Source organism: Ochlerotatus camptorhynchus, unplaced genomic scaffold (genome assembly GCF_037179485.1).
Source record: "Ochlerotatus camptorhynchus isolate MF236.1 unplaced genomic scaffold, CSIRO-AGI_Acam_v1.1 ptg000087l, whole genome shotgun sequence".
NCBI classification, from domain to species: Eukaryota; Metazoa; Arthropoda; class Insecta; order Diptera; family Culicidae; genus Ochlerotatus; species Ochlerotatus camptorhynchus.
Window position 1 is genome coordinate 429,461 of NW_027040577.1, and position 26,017 is coordinate 455,477.

Genomic DNA, 26,017 nt, shown 5'->3' on the forward strand with positions numbered 1-26,017 from the left:
TTACTTCACGGGAAAAAATTCGCTTCGAAATTCGTCAACCTCCAGCAGGGCGTTACACGCGACGAAGAGACTGCTGGCTTCCTTTTTCTGTTAAAGTCGAACAACTTCGCAGCATTCTAGAACCTCAGTCGGCGTGCACAAACACTTCCATCGGAGTGGCGGGAGCAAGAACACCGGATGCGTTCGGGGATTCTTTTTCTTCGAGGACGGCCAGTATGATGACATGTACCAGCCACTGCCATTGTGCCGGACCACCATTCTGATCATACGGCTCAGCTCACTCACTAATAATCCGAATCCGAGCACTCTATAAGGATAAAATCAACAACAACTGAAAATGACAGCTGCAGCATTGCATGTGATCCAAGTTCACGATTTCAGGAACGAAAATCACTCTTATGGGTTCATGGAACACGAAATCATGATTTTATTTTGTGTTTTCTGTTGCGTTATGAAATCGACTTAAGTTCATGGATATGGGATTTATTTCATAAAAATGTTATTTACTCGATCACGTTTACTGGAACTAAGTCATGAATTCAAACGAACTAGCAGTTCATGCTTTCGTGATTTGTTGTTCACGAATACCGGAACGGTTTTTTTTTTTTTGCGTGTGCCATAGCACACGCATTATACTATTCGTTGGTGTGACCTATTCTGGAGTATTCGACGGTCGTGTGGTCTCCGTACTACCAAAATGTAACCATACGTATTGAAGCTATTCAACGGAAGTTCACCCGATATGCTGGAATGACCCTACAAATCTGCCTAGCTACGAAAACCGTTGTATGCTTATCAACTTAGAGCCTTTGGATGCGAGACGTAGGGATAAATTTGATAACAGCTGAAAATGAGAGCTGCAGCTTTGCATGTGATTCAAAATTTCAGGAACAAAAATGACACTTTTATGGGTTCATGGATCTCGAAATCATGATTTTATTTTGTGTTTTCTGTAGCATTACGAAATCGTTGGTCGTGCTGAACAGGTGAGAACTAAGGTAATTAATAACAGTTTTGAAAACTACCGCTAGATTTCATATTTAAAACACATCATTTTATGTGTAAAAAAAAGTTCAACAATCCGATTGTAGCATGCATCGGATAGTGCAGGTAAACCTTGGAAAGTTGCTTATTTTACCCCATTTCCCCCAAAAACTCGTTATTTAAGGGTACTTGATAACAGACTTTGTCACATAATCTAGCGGCAGTTTGCAAAACTTTTCTAACTACCGTAAGACGGGGTGACATTGGGCCAAAATTTAAAAATCGTTACTAGAACATGTTTTTTGAACTCTTGGAGTAAATTGTAGGTAACATTAACCAGTTGTTTTATTTAAATAGTGCTACAAAGTTAAGTGCCATAAATAGTAGCAAAAACACGTTTTTAAAAGGTCCACAGGCAAGCAAAACTTTGAACATACTTTTTTATTTTAGAGAGTGTTACACGCGATCTTAGGCCATACATGTGAAGTGTATTATGATCATAACCAAGTGTGCTCCAAATAGCTACGTTACGTCGCGTTTCATATTTCATCACATGTAGTTCCAAATAGCCTGAACGAAATGTGGTGCTTGCGAAGATCACTTGAAGATACGATATGACGGAACATTGATACTAATTGTATAAAACACGAGTAAATTCTTCCAGAAATTAGTTAAATAGGATAACATATTTAAATGTGTTTATTGTTAATGAACAAATATAATGTTGCATTGAAATACTTTAAATACTCGTGTAAAATTTAAATGTTCCCGTTGAAACCATTGTAAACGGCCATCCCGTTGTGGTTATATCACATCATTGCTAATATTGTATATATCTATATCTTTTCCGGTACTCTGGAGTCAACAAAGTAAAAGTGAAAGCAAGTGAAAGCAGAGATGCAAAAATGGAGCACATGCGATACGACAATCGAGTGATGCTCGTTTAGAAAATACCCGGAGACACTGTCCATTTTCCGCGTTGGTGTTATGGTTTTACAAGACGAAACTAAGAACTCAAGATCATCATACAAAGATAATGGACGTCGAAATATCGTAGAACACATCAGAAATAACATAGGAGACTTTCGGGAGACTAGTAGCGACTAGCAGTGATGCAGAGAAGGACAACGAGTTCATAAATAAGCACTAAAATTTGACAGAATGGTGAAGAAACAGCGAAAGTTTTTTTTTTTTCCTTGGATTTGTTTTCCGTCGATCTTGTTTTCCGTGCTGAGCACCAATGCTACCGACGCCAGGAAGGCAGCTTCCACACCTGGACCCTACCTATCGACCCATCAAACTCATGAACCGGGGACCAACGGCTTTACTTCCCATCCGAAGGAAGGCGTGATCAGAGATGTTATGCCTCAGAACATCCCGGCGGCGCCGACTGGAATTGAACCCAGGCCTGCTGGGGTGAGAGGTAATCACGCTTACCACTACACCACCGGCGCCGCTGAACAGCGAAAGTTGGTGAGATCATTTTAAATTTTTAATTTTTATTATTGCTCATATAGGGTAGAGCACTAATTCGTCGTAATCGTCCGTTTCCGTTCTATCGAGCAGAAAACAGTATAATCAATGATTTCACCGTGCAAAAATGAGTAATACGTTTGTACCGATGCGTTAGTTCACAAGCTACAAAACAAATTAGAGCGTATTGTGAGAATATTTACACTCATTGTTCTCAAAACAAAAGAAGCGCTCCTAGCGAACTCACTTGTTCTACCTTTATCCGTAGGACGAAGAAAATCCAATTGCGTTTCAATGCGTTTGGACGGCATTGAAACTCGTAGGACGAATTTGGAATCAAGAAGCAGTGTTAGATTTTCAACAATATCTCAACAATGTGTGGCTCTTTATCAAATTTAACGGTACTTATGGAAAGGGAACTAAATTTAAAAGCCATCTTTGATAAAAAAAAAAAAAACATTTCATTTATTGTTAAAACCCGTTCAAGAAAGAGAGGTAAAGTATGGGTTGTGCTAGTAGGACGGAAATAAGATCAAAAACCTTATACAAAACAATGCTGGGATTGGGAGGGACCATCAGAGCTCCCGATTGAAGCGATTTGAATGGGGAGAGTGAAATTGTCAACTCCCTGTTGTTAACATCTCCTGGAAAAAGGGCTGGCTCTTCTCCACACTCATTGGGGTATCCTTCTGTCGGACGGCTCGTTTTTTGACCAATTGGGTTCGTTAATTTTGAAAAATAGGGGAAATGACGGCTTCGGCATGACAGACTATTTTCGGCAACCCAAATTGAAACACTATTTTCACTGGATTTTCTTACGAAAACACTTCGCTGAATGCATACAAACGATTCTTTATGCTTTCAGCTTCAATTTGACTATATTTTTACCACTAAGAAAAAGCAATCTAGCAAGGTTTTCTTGAAATGCAACACACGCACCACAAATTGTAGCTGATTTCGAGTTGCCGATAATAGAACAGCAGATTTACGTGCAGTTCAAATGGAACGGTTGCCGGAGAAAAACTGGTTGCCGACAATACTCGCTGTCACTAGAGAAGATTGGAGCTTTGTAAAAGCGTTTCAAAACAGTTTTTGACAATTCTTTCGACTGAAATTGTTAGAGCAGCTGGCAGCAAAAGATTGTAAACAAACCAATACTGCATATGTGTGCGTTCCTTAGAGAAAAAGGCTATAGAAAGAACGTCGCTGCTTAGGTTGCCGAGAATACGTAAATTCCCCTATATCGGTTTCTGAGCACAGCGATAAATCAAGATTTTTTAAATCAAGATTTAAAGCAAAATAATAACTTCACTGTTTGGCAGTAAACTGACAAACTGACAGCTCGCTCCCATACAAAATGACACTATCTGATGGTAGCGCTAGCACGCGTGGGCGAGCCACCAGCTACGCCAAATCGACGATCAATTGCACTGCACAAAAGCCGACTCGTCCCTTTGAAAAAGTTATCGAGATTTCCACTAATTAATGAATTATTGACAATTGCCTCTCATGATCCTTGGCTCCACTATGATTTTAACTTACCACTTTTTGATTATTTATCAAATACCTCTCCGAGTATATAACGCCTCGATGCCTTGTTGGTTTCTGGTCTCATTTGGATTGGTCCTGAATTTGTTTGATATCCTGTTCGAAGTGTTTATATTCCTTATCCTTAGACCATTGAGTTAGGTTATTTCTTTGAGTTCCAGCTTGTACGTGTCTCACGTCATATGATTCGCCATTCATAAAGATAATGGGTTAAAAGGGAGTAAAACATACATAAAGGTAGATTAGTATTAGTTGTACTTGATCCAAACAATAGAAAGGAGCATAGAAAACTTAGTAGGAAAATAAAACCAATATATAACTAAAAGTGCAATGGATAAGTGTTAGTTCCGGGATCATTTTAGTGTTAAGTGTTATGTTAGTTTTGATCCGTATTCAGCCCTGTCGGCCCCTCCAGCACTATTTGCATAATCTTGTGACAAGATTTTGCGACACTGTTACTACTACTATGTTCGATGTATGACTTGTCAATTAGAAGAATACTGTTTTCTAACGCAACGCAATGTCTTTCAATAAATCCCTCAATCAATTTGATTTTTGAAAATTTGTTTAAAAGGGCTTAGTTGACACATCATACCTTACCGAAAACTAAAGCACAACAATCCTAATTCTTATTTTAAGCCTATCAACATATTTAACACATCTTTCCTAAAACTTCACTTATTCGTAAGCGCCTGATTGAAGAAATGACTTTCGCTATTGACATTGCCTGTAATTAACAAATACACTAAATAGGAAGATTTATTATACAACTTCAAAGGCTAGTCGCCTCCCTAAGCGGACCCCCCGCGTCCTATCTTTTATGTTAATTAACTTTCTGAATTCTCTAATTGAAGTTCATTTGATGATAATTTAGTCTTATTTAATAAATAACTGAAATCCCTAATCTACCTACACAATCATAACCTATGCTTTTAAACTAAAATTTAACGTGTTTCAAGTAATTCTGCCTTTGACATACATACATTAATTATATCTTTGTTCGTCCCAGGTGACACCTTCAAGTGACTAAAATGCTTCACTTTGAAGTTAGTTTCCAAGCTAATTTTAAATTGTATATTGTATAGGGTTAATGTTCCAATTACGCTATCACGTTTCCACTATGTCGCACCACAAAAATACATATGAGTATGTCACAATAGAAGCACACTACAGTGGAAATCCCGAGTCATAGTTCAAACAATTATCCCAAATCAAAATGAAGCACAAATAAGATTAGTTACAATACCATGTACAAAAATGTGTTTAACATTGTAATGTTAAAGTAATTGAGTAATACCTCAATGAAAACAACAATGAAAGCTTGTCACGCAAATAGAAGGAGCACCGTTGCGCACTTTCTGAAATATTTTAACAGTATAATTCCCTTGCAAACCCAAATAAATCTATCTGCGTAAAAATAAATAAAATAAGAGTGATTTGCGGCAAAACCCGCCAGTATCGCACCCAACGTCAGTGCCTATACGTTAGCGTACTACGACGTGGCTCTCAATCAAAGGAGTAACAAGTGTGATACTATCACTGCTAGACTAGATCTTTGGTTCTCTCATGCAGTGGTTTATCAGAGAGGAGAAGCTTAGTAATCCCCATTGCCTGCCCATGACGCCATTCTATCGCGGCATGAGCCAGCAACGCCGACCATAAACCTACCGTCTCCAACCCTCCACTAAAAAGCATGAAATTAAGCCCGCCCACCAGCAACAAGGTGCAAAAACTAGCCAAGGGGAGGGTACTTATTGAAAACAGTTCCAGTGTACCAAAATTGATGAAATTTTGGGTTTGGGTTTCATTTTTAATGCAGATTACGAATATGCATTCACCTCAATACCCTTAAAGAACCCAATTGTATGATCATATGGCTGGAAGGAGATTCTCTACCATCCCGTGAAGGCGTATAGATGAATTTACCTATCGATCCACCAAACCCGTTTTTGGCCCTTCATACAGTGACATGTTGAAGACAATCAAAGGTTATTAGGCTTGATCAAATCAAACAGTGAGGAAACGGACTTCGTTTCCATGCTACAATGAGTGGTAGACAATTATCATACATCATATATTAATGTCACCCCATATAAGGTTTTTCATTGGTATATTTTTTAATTAATTTTAGTAGAATGATACTTCAATTTCAATCAACCACTTCCATGACAGCCGTAAATAAATCATTGATGAATATTTTCACATGCTTAAAAATGTGTCTCTTGCAAAAATGGGAATGGGAAATTTTTTGATTTGTTGACCCATTGTCACCCCCACTTACGGTACTCTTAAATAACGCATTTCGGGGAAAATGCGGAAAACAGATTTACTCTTAACGCTTCAGAGCTTGAGATTAGTTGTAATTGATTTCTTTGGTTTCCTACAATATCATCCACTACATTTTATGGCTGTAGATAACCAGCAATGACATATAAAGCCAAATAACTTCTAATATCACCTGAAAATGGGAAGAAAGTCCGCAATCGACGGACTAGATTAAAGGACGGTATTACAATGAATAGGTGGAAACTAACGATTTTAAATTGGCTCACACTGGACTAGCATATCGGTCCCAAGTCATCGATGAACGTACCCTATTCTAGACGAAACTCTAGTACAACACTATGTTTGTTTTGATTCGCTATGAAAGTTTGACGGATAAAATGAGGGGTTCTTGGATTTTCCTATGTTTCGAGGGGTGCATCGATTAGCTGGGACCGAAGAGAGTACCAGAGCTGAGTCAAAAAGTTGAGCACGTTTCTTCGGGACCTTCTGGTCTTAGAGTTACCTTTATGGTATAACCATAGTGTAGTACTAGACTTTCGACTAGAATGGGATACGTTAATCGATTTGCTTGGGACCAATAGGCTAGTCTAGTACACGCAAACCAAAAATCTATTACAATGAATGTTAGTTCCATTTCCTATCATCCTCTGTTCATGAACATCGCAGCGAATGTTACAAGTTGACCTTGCAGGTGATGTAATGGTTTTTTGCCTTTTTTATTTCGTGTTCTGTCTGTGCTTTCACCTACACAAGCAAGCATTTTGGGCTGAAAGTCTCCTTAATAAAGATATATAAAAAAAAAGCAAGCTTTTGCTTGATTTTTATGTATGACATGGTAGAACAACGCACACCCTTGCCTCGAATCTCTCCAGCAGAAAAAGCATACGAAGTCGAGTGTGAGAGGAAATGAGCGCTTCTTGTTTGCTTTTAGGCTATCCTTATTCAGAAGCATGAAGAGAGCAGTGGAGAAAGCACAGGTCTGATAATCGCAACGTTCGTTGTTCGAGTCCAGTCGGCAACCTTTTTCCTATTTTTTTTTTCGACATCATTAATTTCCCTCACTAATACACTCTACATTTTTCGGTCTCTAATTTTCTTGCATTGGACCGCAGCTAGGTATATCGCATCCTTGGTTCATGCGGTCTCGACTTACATCCTCTGATGATGAGTCCCACATAATTTTAAGCGAATCTTACATCCACCGGTTGGGTGTAGTAAACCAATTTAAAATCGTTAGTTTCCACCGGTTGGTATAACGTTGATCCGAACAAGTAGTTAAAAAAAAAACAGTAGTTGGGGTTGGAAATTGTCTCGACTACCTCGGTTGGGGATATCCATGTAAATCTTGAACTAGGCTGTCGGTTGAATTTGTGGACCAAATGAATACAATGGCCTCGGCGGGACCGTACCGAGTGTGGGGCAGATTAGGTTGAATATTGGATTGTCTGTTTTAAAATGTCGTTATTGTAATCATGCTGAACATTGCATTAGGTCGTAAGTAACATTGACAGATTCTCTACGTCGACTATCTCTATGCATCCCCACGGTCATGTATATACAATCCCAGGTAGTTCGAGCACACAGATTGATAAAAGAAGCTTTTATATAGCATCTAATACGACAAACACATCAAGAAACGGTTCTGTGCTCAAATTATTAAAGAAAGAGAAAGTCGACGAAGAGAATCGATCAATGTTGCTTAGGACCTAATGCAATGTTCAGCTTGTAATAGGATTTTCTTGATCACTGTGAATACCCGTGAGCTTCAACGGTTTTTCACACTTATGTCATGAAGTAGTTGAACAATTTTGATGGATTTTTATCTGTTAGTGAAATCTGTTCGTTTACAAAACTGGTTTGAATGCTTTTAAATAAATTATCTTACACATAAATCGTCTAGCTTAAAAAATTGTATGGGTTAAGGGGCGGGACCATCATCATTATCATCACCACCAACTTATCCGAAAAAAAAACTAACTTTCTTAAATAAATCACACCTCAAATAAAAAAAAAATGTCCCATGACATAGTTAATGCATGACCCCTAATGTATAATCATGTGCGACGGCAGTGCATTGCAATCGTCTCAATCTTGACGCTAACGTCGTATACGATTTCAGTTTTTCGATCTGAACTGAGCGGAGTTCAATCATCTACAGATCCTGTTCTACGCTCTGAAGCCATACTAATTAGTGTACATAGAACGACAACGACACAAGAGCATACGCGTGTGGTAATCTGCATGGAAGCAAGAATAAGGAGCAACAAAAACTTCGTTATCAATGCTTTTGTATACCAATTTACTACGACTTTCTTTCTTAGCACTGAGCATTATTTTTAGAATAAATAATATAATAGAGTACAAAATGTACACCAAATTCATCGCAAGTGAATGATTGGCAGAATCTTGATAAATCGATAAAATAGATCTAACCTAATTATATTTTCTACAGTTTTGTGAGTCTATCTGCAAGATTATGTAACGAATGATTGCATTGCAACCGACCCTATTCCCATAAGATTGTATTACCATCTCGGTTAATCTATTATTTCGTCCGTTCTTATCGTTTCACCTCTGATACTCCAATACACACACGGACACGCTGGAAACCAGATCCGACAAAGAAGAGCGGCCAACGGTTGGTGGGGGATGTGAAGTACGACGAAGCCCTGATGGTGGCATCGCATGTCACCCCAGTACCGGGTGGCGTTGGCCCGATGACCGTGGCAATGCTGATGCAAAACACGGTTCAGTCTGCTCAGAGAGTCGCCAAGAGGCTGATCGATATGGAGTTCCGCTGGATGATCAAGACGCTCCCGTTGAAACCGTTGGAGCAGGTACCGAGGTGAGTACACAGGGCTAGAAATTGTGTGTTGTGATCCATGGCGGGCAGTGTAATGATTGTAATTTCCATGCTACAAGGTGATTAAAGCAAGTGATGTCGCATTAATGATCTGTTTTGCATCTCATGCAAGAAGCAATTGGGTGATTAATGTCTATCAGTGAAGCCTATACGTTAATGAAAAATTAAAGTGCAAATTAACAATAATATACAGTCATCTATATGGACCCATGCATCAACAAGCAGTGAACAATTAGCAGGAAAGCAGTACTAGAAGTTTTGTGCTGGAAAAGTTTCTCTTTTGATGATTGTAAACAATAAGGGTGATCCTGAAAAGAATTGATATTCGAAAATTAAATTTCTAGTTTTTAATATAAAGCCATAGATCTTCGGCAAAGTTGTAGCTGTGTTGATTTCAATCATCTTTGTTTAAGAAACATTTGTCAACTCCAGACGAATCTAGAACCGCACTTCCGCTCATACTGGTGACAACGCTCTGATTAGACAACGAAACCTCACCTCAAGCTCCTCTCCTTATCTTATTTTTCGACAATATACTCCTCTAACCTTGGGTAAGCTGCGAGTATTCGGCCCAACTCCTAGCAGACATAGAAATAACTGATTTTTTTATAAACAATGAACAATGAATTATCGGCTCCGTAAAGCTAATGCGCTTGAGCCTTCCAAAACATTTTCTCTATCTCTCAAAGATCTCAGAGCAAGATGCGCTATTTTATTCAATCAACAAAGTGAACTCGTTGTGAGCACATCGTTAAAGAAAATAAATCTATTTTAGGGGAAACGCTTCTATAGTTGCGGTACGTTAGAAGCGTTAGGTTCCTATAGTTGTGCATGGAGACTCAATACACAACTATAGAAACCTAACGCTTCTAACGTACCGCAACTATAGGAGCGTTTACCTTACTGTTTTACATAAAACTCTTGGCCTTTCATTTCACTGGAACCTCATCCCAAGAATTGTTGGGAGTTTACACTATATTTACAAAGGTGTCACGCAAAGAAGAAGTGTTAGTTTGTTTACTAAAATGAACAATTACCATTTTATTGGGCAAGTTTTGCTATAAGAAATGCTCCTCGTGTTTATTGGTGAAATTCACATATAAGATAGATCACTTGCGTGTGAAATCAATTCGAAAAGGCATTTGTGACCAGCATACACCTTCCGATTGTATGAACCAAGTCCAAATCTGTCCGTATTTTTCGTTTGTTTTGGCATTCTTTATGGCAAAATAGTAAAATTTTCATGAGCATTAACGGCAAATAACTCACCAACACTAGCGGACTGTGAGTTCCAGCTCCTCTGTAATTACCCGGGTAGGTTTCCACTGCTATTTGACGCAGAAACGACGAGAGAGCTGTTTGTAACACCGGTTAAAGAAGTAGCGGCAGCATATCTATGGGAGCTCTTCGAAATCATCGTGATGTTATGGATTTCTTTGCAACATATCGGGTGAGATCTTTCCTATATTTTTCTCTTAACTTTCATTCCTTTATTATATGAAATATGGCTTCACCAGGGCTCCCGATTGAAGTCAAATTGATGGGTATAGCGGAAATGCCAACTCCCTGTCTTTAGCATTTCGTGAATAGAGGGTGGGCTCTTCTCCACACTCATTGAGGCATTGGTTGGATGGCCTGTTTTTTATCTGTTGTATGACCCTGTTGTTGGAAGGAGATTCTAATTTACCCCGTGGATGCACGTTGCCCACCGAATTCACCCTAACCGTGTTTGGCCCTTCATACAATGGCAGGTTGAGTACAATTAGAGGTTATTAAACTTGATCAAGTCGAACAGCTAACGGCGCCGGTGGTGTAGTGGTAAGCGTGATTATCTCTCACCCCAGCAGGCCTGGGTTCAATACCAGTCGGCGCCGCCGGGATGTTCTGAGGCATAACATCTCTGATCACGCCTTCCTTCGGATGGGAAGTAAAGCCGTTGGTCCCCGGTTCATGAGTTGATGGGTCGATAGGTAGGGTCCAGGTGTGGGAGCTGCCTTCCTGGCACGTCGGTAGCGTAGCATTGGTGCTCAGCACGGAGGAAAACAAGATCGACGGAAAAAAACAAACCAAAGGAAAAAAAAGTCGAACAGCAACAGTTATCTTGCTACAGTGAGTGGTAGTTCCATATCATCATCACTCCATATGCGTAGACTTCGATCATATTTTTTAAATTTGGACCATAGACACTCGCCAAACCACCCCCATCTCTCTGATGGTGACTACGTAGTTTATGAATAGCCCCTGTGTTGAACAATACCAAGTTAAATTTGTAACACGGTGAAAAGTAATAGTAACAGTAAAAGTGGCTAGTTCGATTGGAAAATATATTTATTTTTTTTTAAATAAAGTACAAAACAACGAATGTTTTCAATTCTCATGTGATTTGATATGCTGCAGATGAAATTTGGTTTGATTTTTGATTTACTATTTTCTCAGGGGTAGCGGACAATGCCATTAATTAATCTTGCTTTCAAATGTTCATAGGGTTAACTACCCCATTACCGGCCTTTTAAGCACAACCCGCACTTAGTCTTTAGCACCAAACGGAATATTATTATTACATATTGCTTCTAAATGTATTTACCTTTCCATATATGAACCGTTAGTTCTGATTAAATCAGGCATAACATTTGATAACGGCACAAAAGCATTTGTAAACAAACTTTCTAAGGCTCTTTACACGCGAACCAAAGTACGCCCACGCAAACCAATACCACTTTCGGAAAAGTGATAGTTTCCCCTATCGGATGATGTTGGTTTGCGTGGGCGTACTTTGGTTCGCGTTTAAAGGGCCTTAGAAAGTTTGTTTACAAATGATTTTGTGCCGTTATCAAATGTTATGCCTGAAATATTCGTTTATTGTTGAAAATGCAAAACTCTGGAGCAAAAATAGAAAAAGACCTAAAAGCAAAATGTAAACATTGTGAAAAGCGCATTCGAATTTCTGAAACTAGTTTTTAAATCCTATTTTAAGATAACAATCAAAATTTTGAAGAAAAAAATCAAGCCATAAGAAGCCAATCTATGTAATCTATGAATAGTGTTTTTGATTTATCAAAAAAAAATCACTTTTTAATAGTTAATTTTAATAAAATATGCGTTAAGCAATTTTTCTATATTCATGCTGCATTAAGCCCTTTTGACAAAAGCCTTTTTTCCATTGGGTCATTTTGACATGAGCCTATTATGGAGAAGTGTTTGCGTTTAGGCCCTATTAATTAATGTTGCTAAATAAAAGTGGGAAATAATCGAATGGATCCGTTTGAATTGAAAAACGTTCAATCAAAATATCGATCCACCATAAATAAGAATCAAAGTTCTCTTGTAATCTAGTTTGTAATATATATAAAAGAACTAAATGGAATTAATAATTCAATGAGTTTTATTTGGTTTAAAGCAGCATTTTAGTTAACATTTAGTTAACTAAAGGCATTGTTTAAAGTTTACAACATTCATTCCACATCTTCCAAGTATTCAACCGGTCAGGCTTCTTCCGGAGATTCCATATCATCGTCGAAATTATTATTTTCTTCTATCAGTTTCCTCCTTCCGCACTTTGGGGCTGTCAAACTCTTCGAGAGCGTCTCGTAATACATATTGTTTATTCGAAATGTAAAGCATGAGTTTTTTTTTTCAAATCATTGAACTTTTCCTGACTTAGAGGAATTGGACTAGTTTCTATTGGATTCAAATCCGACAGAAGAGATTTTGTTTCCTCGAGAATTGTAAAACTACGATAATCGTGAGTGGGATTCGTTTCGAAAAACACTTTTCCGATTTCTTTGCTGCGATATTCAAAGACTTTAAATGCTTTGAAGCGCACCTGGACACCTTCATCATTGAGCATTGGTCTTTTGAATCTTTTGTCCAAATTTTTCGGAGCTAGGAACTGTGATTGCTCCATTTCGACAACATCCAATTGTGTTTTTCTACGAATTTGCGGTATGAATACAGCGTAGTCACGTGGCGTCTCGATATTCATGGTTGTTCTTTTCTTGGATTTCTCAATGGAAGCATGAATGGAATATACTTCCATATGAGAATGCCCGGATACCATAAAATTATATCGAACAACCACGTCTTGATTGTTTTTCGAGCATTCCTCGACAAAGAGTGCGAGCGTCATGCAAATCACTATGTTGTGGTTTTGGCCACTGCGTCGATCTGAATACAGATTAATGGTTTTCAATTCGCCATAGCGCTTCATGAGTGATCTGAGATACTGTAACAAACATGATCCAACCATAGAGGTAACTCTAAGACCAAAAGGTCTCGAAGAAACGTGCGCAACTTTCTAGCTCAGCTCTGGTACTACCTTTGGTCCCAAGCTAATCGATTCACGCCTCGAAACATAGGAAAATCCACTCCTCATTTTATCTGTCAAACTTTCATAGCGAATCAAAACAAACATAGTGTAGTACTAGAATTTTGGCTAGAATGGGGTACGTAAATAATCGATTTGCTTGGGACCAATAGGCTAGTCATCGTTAGTTTCGTATTGATTGTTGATCCAACTTCCGGCGATCCACGTCTAGCCATAGATTCGTCCCATAGGTAACAACGCCCAATATTTTCGTCACGAAACGTTTCATAAATCTCTAAATTCAACGTATACAGTTGTCGGCTGTTAAACGCTTGACCACATACTTAGTGAGGGGTTGGCAAACATTTCTGCAGATCAAACAAGGCAGTACACACTGTTTTATCGGTTTTTGCAACCTGCATATCACGTTTTTTTTCCATCGTATACCTGCTGGGCAATCGCTTGGTGAGCCTCGAGATCTGCCTGGAGATGATCTTTTTCATTTTCCAAAGAACATTTTTTTAATAAGCACATGTAGCTTATCGCAATCGCAACAGGTATCGAGTTGTGGTCTTCGGAAACTTATATTGAAAGTTTTGAAAATCATACAAAACGTGTTATAATGAACTGACTGACATTTCTCGTTCGAAAACTTCTTTACATACAAATCATATATTTTTGTTATGTTCAAATCACTTGACAAATATAATTTGTCAGATTTTGCTCGACCGTAATGTGAGGTTCAAAGCGGAAACGATTTGTTATGACCTTCAACTTTCTTTTTGGCCTCGAAGCTGCGAAGAATTCGTCATTCACCCATCATCCAAACCGCGGTTCATAACTTTTAATGGCACATTAGAACAGTCAGAACAAGTAATTGCAGCTAAGTTTAATGATTATTTCGTAGATAGCGTTTCATTGATTAATCAATCTATTGAATTGGTCGATGAACCTGACGAAATAAAACAGCCAGTTAATAGTAGTTGTAGATTTGAAGTTTTTCACCCAATCACATTAGATGAACTTAGAGTTATTTGTTTTTCATTAGGAAAATCGGCTGGAGTAGATAATGTTAATGCTAGAGTTATTCAAGATTGCTTTTATATCATTGGCCACATCTTGCTGGACCTTATTAATGAATCATTACAAACTGGACACATGCCACAAATTTGGAAGGAATCCTTAGTGGTCGCTATTCAAAAAGTTGCTGGAACGATTAAAGCCAAAGAGTTTCGTCCCATCAACATGTTGCACACATTAGAGAAAATTTTAGAACTTGTTGTTAAAGGCCAGCTGTTGGAGTATTTAAGTAGTAATAGTTTGTTGATTCCAGAACAATCGGGATATCGGGAAGGTCATTCTTGTGAAACCGCGTTGAATTTGGTATTAGCGAAGTGGAAAAATAACTTGGAGTGTAAAGATACGATTGTTGCTGTTTTTTGGATCTTAAACGCGCTTTTGAAACAATTTGAAAAAAAAAAAATTCTGACAGAACTCAACGGACTGTTTTTAATGATTCTGTTTCCAGTCCCGTGGGGAATACCCTTGGAGTGCCCCAGGGAAGTGTATTAGGGCCCCTATTATTTATTATGTATATTAATGACTTGCGACGTGTTTTACGATTTTGCGACATTAATGTTTTTGCAGATGATACTGTGTTATTCATTGCAGCTAAGGATTTAGATGATGCCGTTTTACACTTGAATGAAGATTTGCGTTCTCTAAGTAGATGGTTGAAGTATAAGCAGTTAAAATTGAATACAAGTAAAACTAAATTTATGGTAATTTCGCGGAATCGAGTAAATGAGAACGTCTCTGTTGTAATTGATGATGAGACTATTGATCGCGTTCGGGAGATTAAATATCTTGGCGTGATTATTGATGACAAACTTAAGTTCAACTCTCACATTAACAATGTCATCAAGAAACATGCCAAGAAGTATGGAATTCTATGTCGACTGAAAAACGATTTAACTATTGCCAGTAAAATACAGCTATACAAATCAATCATCTTTCCTCATCTTGATTTTTGCCCTTCCATTTTATTTCTGGCCAATGCAACACAAATATCGAGATTACAGCGCTTGCAGAGTAAAATAATGCGTTTGATTTTGAGATGTAATAGATTCACTTCCTCAACTTTGATGTTAGACGCCTTACAATGGTTGTCGGTGAAGCAAAGAATTGTATATTTCACTATGGTGTTCATTTTTAAAGTAGTTAGCGGTTTGCTGCCTCGATATGTGTGTGATCGAATTGAAAGAGGAAGTGACTTTCATAGATATAATACTAGAAACGCGGTTGAAATAAGAACACCACATTTCTTGACTTGTGCTTCACAAAATTCATTATATTAAAAAGGAATAAATGTTTTCAATTCGATGCCTAGACATATCAAACGTTTAGCAACACTTACAGAATTTAAAAAAACACTGCATTTCACACGTTAAAACTGTCTTTTGAACAGTTATCCAGTGATTTTTTTTATGAATTGACAAATTATGTATTTTGACGAAGTTATCTCTAACGAATTATTTTATTTGGATAGCTGTCACAACGACTTTTTAATAATTATTGTAGCACTGCAAAAACTATTTCTGTTCGCCACGAAGGTGATGATGGATTTTTAATATTTGATTTAATAGTAGATTAATTAAAAAAAAAAGAAATAGTCTACAAAGGTTTGAGTCTTGCGCCCGTATTACGGATATAGAGGACTGAATTTAATATTTGATAAAAAAAAATGCAATTTTGAAGCTTATTTGGAAGATACCTTGAAATAGTAGTAAGTTTTCTGGCAAATGTTGGGGGTTCGTGAGCATTCCTGACATTGCTGAAAATTATGATAGCATCAGATTGCGGGGTTACTAGTGTAATAGGATGCTTTGTTGATTGTTCATTAACTCTTGTTTGCTTGTAATACTAATGAATATTTTAGGTGGACAAAAAGGCGAACTAAGAGGTGGACGTCTGAGCTTTTCCACATTTATATCGCTGTGAAGCAACTGTAAACTCTAGAGGGAATTTATATCTGTAACTGAAACCAGTTCGATTTTGTTTGCCAACCTAGTTAAAATGTCATATTCAATTATCTTAAAGATAAATCGTCCAGCTCAAACCTTTGTAGGGGTAAGAGGTGGGACCATCATCATCATCATCATCATCATCAGGTCATACACAGGCACGTTTAATTTTCTTGGTTGCCAAAACTCTGATTTTTTTTTTATCTGTAACGTCAAAAGTTGCGAGGAACATAGCTTTACTAGAGTCGGTGTATAATGAGTCACGCCAAGAGTGAAGCCAAGTCTACCTATTGAACTGTCAAACCGGCTACCTATCGTGCAAAGTAAATAAACATTACGATGCTATGAAAGGTCCACGAAAGGTATTGCAATAAAATATAAAATATAATCGAAGAAATGAGCATAAACACGCAGTGAGCGTTAAATTGTTATGGGATACGCTCGGTAAGGATTAGTTATGAGAATTTCTACTATTTTTTGTTAAGATAATTTGACAAAATCACTGATATAATGATTTACTACAGCCGCAATATTTTTTCTCTCGCTAGAAGTCATTTGAAGTTGTTGTAGAAGTCCTCTGTTGCCAAGTGAAAAGAATGGGAATGTTTCGAAAACCGTGATGCGAGTTCAACAGTTTTTCTCTTGGCGTGACTCATTATACACCGACTCTAGCTTTACAAACATGAACACTTCCCCCGACGCCTGGGAGATAGCACTTCCGTGAAAATGAGCATTTTGAATTGAGGACCTATCAAAAGAAAACCAAAAAAAAGTTAGACGGCCTTAATATATTGAAAAATCTTTTAACTTACTCAATGGTACTTGACCGGAGAAATTTACAAATTGGTTCTGTGCTGACGGTGTTAGTTTCAGAAAATTAGTTAAAAGTTGTTTTCGTGTTTCATTGTTGACCTTTGTGTGGCACTGTCGTTTTGAACAAAAACATGCTGGTTTGACTCTTCGCGCTGCAACTTCCTTTCCGTTTGGTCGTGTAAATGCCGCTCTCTTCGCTTTAAGGTGATTCCTTGTAGAGTCCACAAATGGCCGCCACATAGGCTATACATGCACGTCCACTTCGAATTTTTAATTACACAAATCTCAGAACTCGGCGCCCCAAACATGGAGTAACTTCATTCCTTTATTTAACGTCGGTCTCTGTTCCGCAATCTAAATCCAGTGCCAATCACCGACGGACATCGATTGCCATCCATTGATGGCAATCGAATGTGCAGGAAGACAACTTCCACACCTGCGTAGGATATCGCATCCATTAAACACACATGGGCCGGGACCAAAGCACCAAACATGGAGAAAAAAACATAGTTCAACCAAACAAAATCCGTTTTATTTTACAACATTTTGAATAGAATATGGATCAATAATTGATGGAGTAATTCAACAAAACATTGAATTGAAATAATACTTCAATGTTTATTGAATGGAACATCTGTTTTAATTGATTCAAAAAAATGTTTGCTTGCATCAACTTGAAGCATTATTTAAAGTAATTCCCGTTTTTAGTTGTCTTGAAACATTATTTTTATTGTTTCAGAATCAAATTTATTTAAATCCACACGTTAGGTCTTTATTGAAAAATGAACCATTTTTTTTATTTATTTATTTATTTAATTATTTATCAATTAGCCTATTTTGTTGCACCACTTGCTGCGTGAATGAGTTGTAGAACGTGTTGTCCTTGTGTGTTTTGATGTGCACCAGGATGTTATTGTTGATGGTAATTTTGACGCGATTCTGCTGCTAACTCGGCTGCCACTGAGCTGCTGATGGTGACGATGCTGCTTCCGAGGCTGCTTCAACAAGGGATGGTTCTGTTGAATCTCCGGAATCAGACGTAGGTTGAAGTTGGCTAGATTCTGTTCCTCGAAGTTCGGTGAGACACAAGGGGTACTGCATATGCAGCGCTAAAGAACGAATCCGTCGATGTCAGTGTAGCCTTATTTCGCCCTATCGCACGTCAGCGCTGAAATTGTAAATGCAAGTTAATAGATTGCTTGTCGAGAAACTTTATTAATGGACATTATTTTAAAAACTAAAGTAAGCTTTTGAAGATCAAAGTTTAAGGACAGCTTTTCCATAAGGAGGAACTTTTTAACTATAAATAGCAACGATGTCGATACAGACTGACAGTTTGAAACGTGCACTTAAAAATTATTTAGTTATAACAATGAAAACAGCTTTAAACAATTTTATTGGTTTGATTTAAATGAACTTCTGCATTCATTTGAATCTTTTTAGTGAACTGAAGCAAATAGAAATTTCGTATTAAATAATAACAAAATATTTTGTTAATTTACGCCTCAGTGTTTTTTTCTGCGTGCGTAGAGCTGATATTTGCGTTAGCGTTAGCGTTGTTATGTTATGTTGTTCGTAGATTGGATACTAGCGACACTCACGTCTCTTCTGAAATTATCAGTAAGACTACTGTCAGGAATAATGCTGGGGAGTAAACATTGGTTTCAATCTAAACAAGAGTAACAGAAGCATGACTGTCGCTATTCCCGGTCACGCCCATCTTTACCATAACTAGGGATAGTGAAGGAAATGTTGATGTAGTACTTACTTAACGAGAGGCCACCGACATAGCGACACCGTCATAAGTGAGTTGGAGGGTTGGATAGGGTCGTGTCGTAGAAGCTGATATTTGTGCACTTAAAGTTTCGAAGTGGTTCTGAGAATAAGGATGTCACAGCGATTCACCTTAAGATTCTTGTTATTCACAATATCGTAATATGCAGTACGTTTTTTAGTTTTTATCATGTGGCGCTCGTTCAGTTCTTCAAATCCAAAATCTAAACTAGGCGCACCATTCTCGGCATCAGTCTTGACTGTAGGGCATTCTATTTGAATAAATAAAAACAAAACACGTAGTTGTTCAATGAAAAGTTTAATAACTTACCTAGTAAATCTTCAGAATCAGAATCACCCACAATCACCGAATCGATACGATATGGTTCAAAATATTCAATAATTGACCACTTTGTCAAGCAGTTTTGGCGTGACTTTCTACCAGCGATTTCACAAAACTGGACCAACTAATTTCTATTTTTTTTATGAAACGCACAAATGTTGGCTGCTTTTTTAGTGGTTCTAGAAGAAAAAATCTCAAAATTATGTTTTATTTCAAAGTTCGAGTGGTAGTCATTTTAACTGCTCGAATGAAGTGGTTAATTGAAAAAATCATTCAACAGCTTACACGGTAAGAAAAAAGTACCCAAAATTAAATGGGGCTAGGTAAAATTAAGTTAAACAAGAAAACTCAATTTTGAGTGATTACGATCTGGGCTTCAATGGGTGAAAACAACCTACTTGATTATCGAACGAAGTAGGTGAAATTTACTCAACGTCGGGAGGAGAAAAATAACAGAATGTTAGCGAAGAAATATTTTTCCTTTTTTAAATTTAAGAAGAAACGAAATTGTGGAAAAGGGCATATAATTTAATGCATTTATTCAAAAATCAAATCTAGACAGTACCTCAGATGCACTAATGCAGATCACTCCCTCTTCTTGACATAGTTCAGCAAACTCTGGATGTGGATGGATGGTTTCAACAAACACCATAATATTTTCTCTTCTCGGGCACGAATACTGCTCAATGTCTAAAGTTGTATGTATCCGTTGGACATTTTGATGTTCACCATCCACTTGTTTCCATCTGTGAAGATCTTCGATTGGCCGTACGAAACAAAAACCGGTCCTGTTTGGACGAAAAAATCGGCCTCGACTGGACCGCGTGAAATCCGTCTCGTCTGGATGTTCAGCCGATTAGCGGTGTTATCTGTCGAGTATTTTCGGATTATTCAATCCATATTGACAGCTCTTTGATTACAACCTGTACGGATCGATACAACATAATAAATTTGGGAGTATTCACATTACAGAATGAATAAAAACACTTACCTTCAATCTATCAAGCATCCAGCCACTTTTTCAATCATTAACAAGGACGAAAAATCACTTTAACTGTAGGTGAACGACTAAGGCAATCGCAAACAATGAACTGCCAGCAACGGCTGCAGCTCCAATAATCGAAGCGCTGTTACAATTTTCATCCAAAAATAAGTTAAAAGTACTCAACCATTCATTCTACTGTGAGAACATGCCGGTTGAGTTATTTTAACTAAAATTTGAGTTTATTTTCGCTTCAAATCACAGTGCGATTGATTTGAATTAAATATATTAAAAAATATTTTAGTTGATTTTTTAACAATTATTTGATGGTGTACTTTCAAAAAACATGCATAAAATCAAAACTATAAGAACATTAAAAATCAATACAATTAAATAAATAATGATTATTGAATTGAAAAATAACTCAAATTTGAGCACATCTGATATTACTCATTAGTTGAGTAAAATTTGTGTTAGAACCCAGCGTTGAGTAATTTTTTACTCAATATTGGGTACTTTTTTCTTACCGTGTAAGCCTCCCCGTTACTAACACTATCGTCAACGCTGTCTTCATCGTCAAGAGCGTTAGTTCCGGGATGATCTACGTCGATTGCATTAAGCTGCCTATCAATTGCATGTATTTCTGCCGACCTGTCATTCTGTTCATTTTGCTGCGGTTTGCCTTGTGTAACACCATTCTTACCATCATTTCCGGAAATCAAGCAAACGTTTCTGAACGAGACTTCTAGCAAATCATTTGCCGTTATCTCCGAATAAGAATAATCTTTGGGTATCGGTGTTTCAGCTGCACAAGAACTTCTGCTGGCCGAAAGACTCGAATGGTTGAAGTCAGCTCCGCTTTTCGTTGAAAACAATATCTGCTGTCTCTTTAAGCAAAATAAAAACAACATCCATAATTATCTAAATCGAAATTCTCACAGCAATTGAGAACTTACGAACTTACGTAGCAAAACATCCATTTTCGATCACTTTTTCCAGAGAAAGCAGCTTACTGCTGTTTACGTTGGGTAATTAAAAAGTTTGACAATTTACATTCAGTTTCAGCACTTAAAATAAAAAGGGCTTAATTCATTATTTTGGCAAAAATGGTTCTTAGTTAATTTGAGCCCATTTACCACGTAGGGCCTATAATCATTCAAACAACAAACAAATTGTTTGTGCATATAAGCCCTTTAATAATATAAGTGATTTTTATGTTTAAAAAGATGTTATGAGTAGTTTTTGGATTCCAATGAAAGAAAACAAGCATTCTCTTTGCATTAATGAAAAAAAAATTATTTATATTTTGCTTTTAAGCCCTTTTCTATTGTTGCTCCAGAACTGCTTCTGGCGGCTCAACTTGGCCTACGGGTTTTCTTGGGCCTATTAAAGGGTGATACGGTCAAAATTTGGTCAAGGGAAAACGCGTGTAAATCGGTGAAATCGTTTATTTAAAAAATCAAATTAAATTTCTTTTTCAAGTTCAATTAGTATAAAATTCAGGAAAAATATTCAGTTAGGCTTCCGCTTTTCCAAATCCGAATTGCCGGGCCTTACGCTTGACCCCTGCCATCAGATTTTGTACAGCCACCTTGTCCACCTTCTTCGCCGCAGAAAGCCAGTTTGCCTTGAACTGCGGCTCGCCCTTAGCAGTTTTTTTGGTCTTCTTTAGGTTCCGCTTGACAATAGCCCAGTATTTCTCAATTGGGCGGAGCTCTGGCGTGTTGGGAGGGTTCTTGTCCTTGGGAACCACCTGCACGTTGTTGGCGGCGTACCACTCCATGGCCTTTTTACCGTAATGGCAAGATGCCAAATCCGCCCAAAACAGTACGGAATAACCGTGTTTCTTCAGGAAAGGCAGCAAACGTTTATTCAAACACTCTTTCACGTAAATTTCTTGGTTGACAGTCCCGGAAGCTATGAAAATGCTGCTTTTCAAGCCACAGGTACAGATGGCTTGCCAAACCAGATATTTCTTTGCGAACTTTGACAGTTTCATGTGCTTGAAAACATCTGCTACCTTTCCCCTTCCTTTTGCCGTATAAAACTCCTGTCCCGGAAGCTGCTTGTAGTCGGCTTTGACGTAGGTTTCGTCGTCCATTACCACGCAGTCAAACTTCGTCAGCATCGTCGTGTACAGCCTCCGGGATTGCGCTTTGGCCGTCGTATTTTGTTTATCATCGCGATTTGGAGTCACTACCTTCTTGTAAGTCGATAGTCCGGCTCGTTTTTTGGCTCGGTGCACGGTTGTAGACGATACACCCAGCTTATTTGCGGCATCTCGGAGAGAGAGGTTAGGGTTTCGCTTGAAACTACCGGCAACTCTCTTTGTCGTCTCAGCGGCTTCCGGTTTTCGATTTCCCCCCGATCCAGACTTCCTGGCTGTCGACAAACGTTCCCCAAACACTTTAATTACATTTGTAACGGTTGATTTGGCAACTTTTAGCGATTTTGCCAACTTTGCGTGCGAGTAGCTCGGATTTTCGCGATGCGCGAGCAAAATTTTGATACGCTGCTCTTCTTGCTTGGACGGCATTTTGACAACTGAAGAGTGAATTCCAAAATCAAAATAGGAGCAACATTCTACACACACACACCTTCAAAATGAGGGGTGTTCAGGTTTTTTAAATGCAAAATTGAAAGAAATACGTCAAGTTGATATTGACCAAATTTTGACCGTATCACCCTTTAGCCATTGAAACGCCATTGGGATTCTCTTTGACCTATCGAACGGAAAGAAAAGTGGCCTCATAGCCTAGTCAGTAAAGGCACGGCATTACCAAACCGGAGGCGGCGGGTTCGATTCCCAGTCCGGTCGAGGGAATCTTTCGGGTTGGAAATTTTCTCGACTTCCCTGGGCATAGAGTATCATTGTGCTTGCCACACAATATACAAATTCATGCATTGGTATTGGCATCGAAAGCTCTCAATTAATAACTGTGGAAGTGCATTTAGAACATTAAGTTGAGAGCACGCAATAAGCTAATATGCGCTAAGCAATAAGCTTGAAATGCGAACAAGAAGAAGAAGAAGAAAAAGAAAAGTGAATTCGCGTGCGTCTTTTGAACACTTCAAGTGCACCTTTTGCTTTCGAGATCTTATTTTACGTTCTTCAACACTTCGTCTTGCAGCTATTGAATAGAAGCATCGTACCAAACGTTTGTTCGACACGTTCACGCCGAAATCATAAATAGGGGAAATGGCTGTAAGGTTCTAATGGATCTAATATTGGGCCCATCGCTAAAAATCTGCTATTTATCAATTTTATCTAGATGAACGCGTCATTGGGGTTGTACTAATGGATATTTTTGGTCACTATTGAAAATTTATTGGATTGCTGAATATATGTATGGGCCCAAATTAGTGACATTTAGGCAGACAATACATCCATTTCCCCTATATTTGATGTTTTGTGTTCGATAGGGCGATTAGGTCGAAGTAGATTTTCTTCTATGTGAATTGTTGTGTTACATGATGTGTTCGGCACGTTTTTGGTAATATCTGGTCTCAAGGTCCATGCTCAACCGAACTTGTTCCGGCCATATCACCGGAACTAGTGGAAAGATTCTAAACATGTCCAATAGGTAGCCTGGGACTGTGGTACCTACATATAACTGCTTTTGAAAACTGTACTGAAACAGATGCAGCATCTTCATAATGTTTAACCGCAGATGGGAATGACTTGCGGTTGTGGGCAATCGCACTCAACAATGTTAACTTACTCGTGATTTCATCATTTCAGAACATCAGACTTATTCACGAGAAACTAACGATAAATATCTCTTTCCAGTGATATCGATATCGCTCGCTCCCAAACGCCCAAGGATATTTCTCTTCTGGCTTCCGAAATTGGCCTAATCCCATCGGAAGTTTCACTCTATGGCGATAAGAAGGCCAAGATTTCTCTAAAAGTATTGGACCGTTTGAAAAACGAAGAGGATGGTAAATACGTCGTCGTTGCTGGGTAGGTCTTAAGACAATTCCAAAATTTTAGTTTATTTCATTCATAAATCATTATTTTCTGCAGTATCACCCCTACCCCACTGGGTGAAGGTAAAAGTACCACCCTAGTAGGGTTAGTTCAAGCTCTAACTGCCCACAAGCGATGCAATTCCGTCGCTTGTCTCCGGCAACCATCGCAAGGGCCAACGTTCGGTATTAAGGGGGGCGCCGCTGGCGGTGGATATTCGCAGGTGATTCCAATGGAGGACTTCAATCTGCATTTGACTGGGGATATCCATGCCGTTACAGCTGCCAACAACCTGCTGGCAGCGCAACTGGATGCGAGAATTTTCCATGAAGCGACACAAACCGATCAGGCACTGTACGAACGGCTGGTCCCGGCAATCAAAGGTTCGAGAAAGTTCTCCGCCATTCAACTGCGCCGTTTGAAGCGTTTGGGTATTGAAAAGACCGATCCATATACCTTGACACCGGAGGAAATTCGCCGGTTCTCGCGGTTGAATATTGACCCGCATAATGTGGTTTGGACCAGAGGTAAGTTGGCACGTAATCGGCAGTTTCTGGAGCAGTTAATTTATTTTTGAATTTCAGTATTGGATGTCAACGATCGCTATCTCCGCAAGATTACGATTGGGCTATCTCCAACTGAGAAGAACATGATCCGGGACACCAGTTTCTCGATTTCTGTTTCCAGTGAAATTATGGCAATCCTAGCCTTGGTAACAAGTTTGGAAGACATGAAGCAACGACTCTCCAAGATGGTGGTCGCTTTCGATCGTAATGGAACGCCAGTTACGGCTGATGATCTGGGTGTAACTGGAGCCATGATGGTCCTGCTCAAGGATGCCATAGAACCAACCTTGATGCAAACTTTGGAGGGAACTCCAGTGATGGTTCATGCAGGTCCATTCGCAAACATTGCGCACGGTTGTTCATCGATCATTGCGGATGATATTGCCTTGAAGCTGGTTGGAAAACCGGGATATGTCGTTACGGAAGCTGGCTTCGGATCGGACATTGGAATGGAAAAATTCTTCAACATCAAATGCCGTGCTTCTGGAAAGGTACCTAATGCAGTGGTTCTGGTGATGACGGTTCGTGCACTGAAGATGCACGGTGGTGGTCCTCCGGTTGTGTCTGGAGCTCCCCTCCGTAAGGAGTATACGATGGAAAACTTGGAACTGATCGAAAAGGGACTGCCAAATCTTTTGAAGCACATTGACAACGGTTTGAAGTATGGTGTTCCGGTTGTGGTAGCTATCAATGCTCACTCGAGCGATACCAAGGCGGAACATGACCTGATCAAGAAGGCTTGCAAACAAGCCGGTGCATTCGCTGCCGTCGTTTCCAATCACTGGGCATTGGGGGGATCTGGAGCGACAGACCTAGCCCAAGCAGTCATCGATGCCTGTAGCAAGCAATCTGAGTTCAAACTTCTGTACGAGCTGGAATTGACGATCGAGGAAAAGATCCTGAAAATTGCCAAAGAGATGTACGGTGCAGGAACGATCGAACTAACCGCCAAGGTTAAGGATGCCATTAGACTATACACCGACAAGGTTGGTAGATCTGATTATATTTTCTTTTTCAACGTTTAATTATCGTTCATTTAATAAACGATCAATTGGCTTAGGTTGAACAAAAAATATTACAGTGACATCGT

The 26,017-nt window shown here is 38.7% G+C and overlaps 1 protein-coding gene across 1 annotated transcript in view; it reads left to right on the forward strand.

Annotated features, from left to right (window-relative positions):
* pug (pug C-1-tetrahydrofolate synthase, cytoplasmic) overlaps positions 1–26,017 on the forward strand; it is a 64,466-nt gene that overhangs the window by 37,908 nt on the left and 541 nt on the right. Inside the window, exons 7-10 of the mRNA XM_065218485.1 lie at positions 8,905–9,136; positions 24,182–24,355; positions 24,419–24,888; positions 24,946–25,913. Coding sequence (XP_065074557.1) covers positions 8,905–9,136; positions 24,182–24,355; positions 24,419–24,888; positions 24,946–25,913 — 1,844 coding nt within the window. The remainder of the gene's footprint in view (positions 1–8,904; positions 9,137–24,181; positions 24,356–24,418; positions 24,889–24,945; positions 25,914–26,017) is intronic.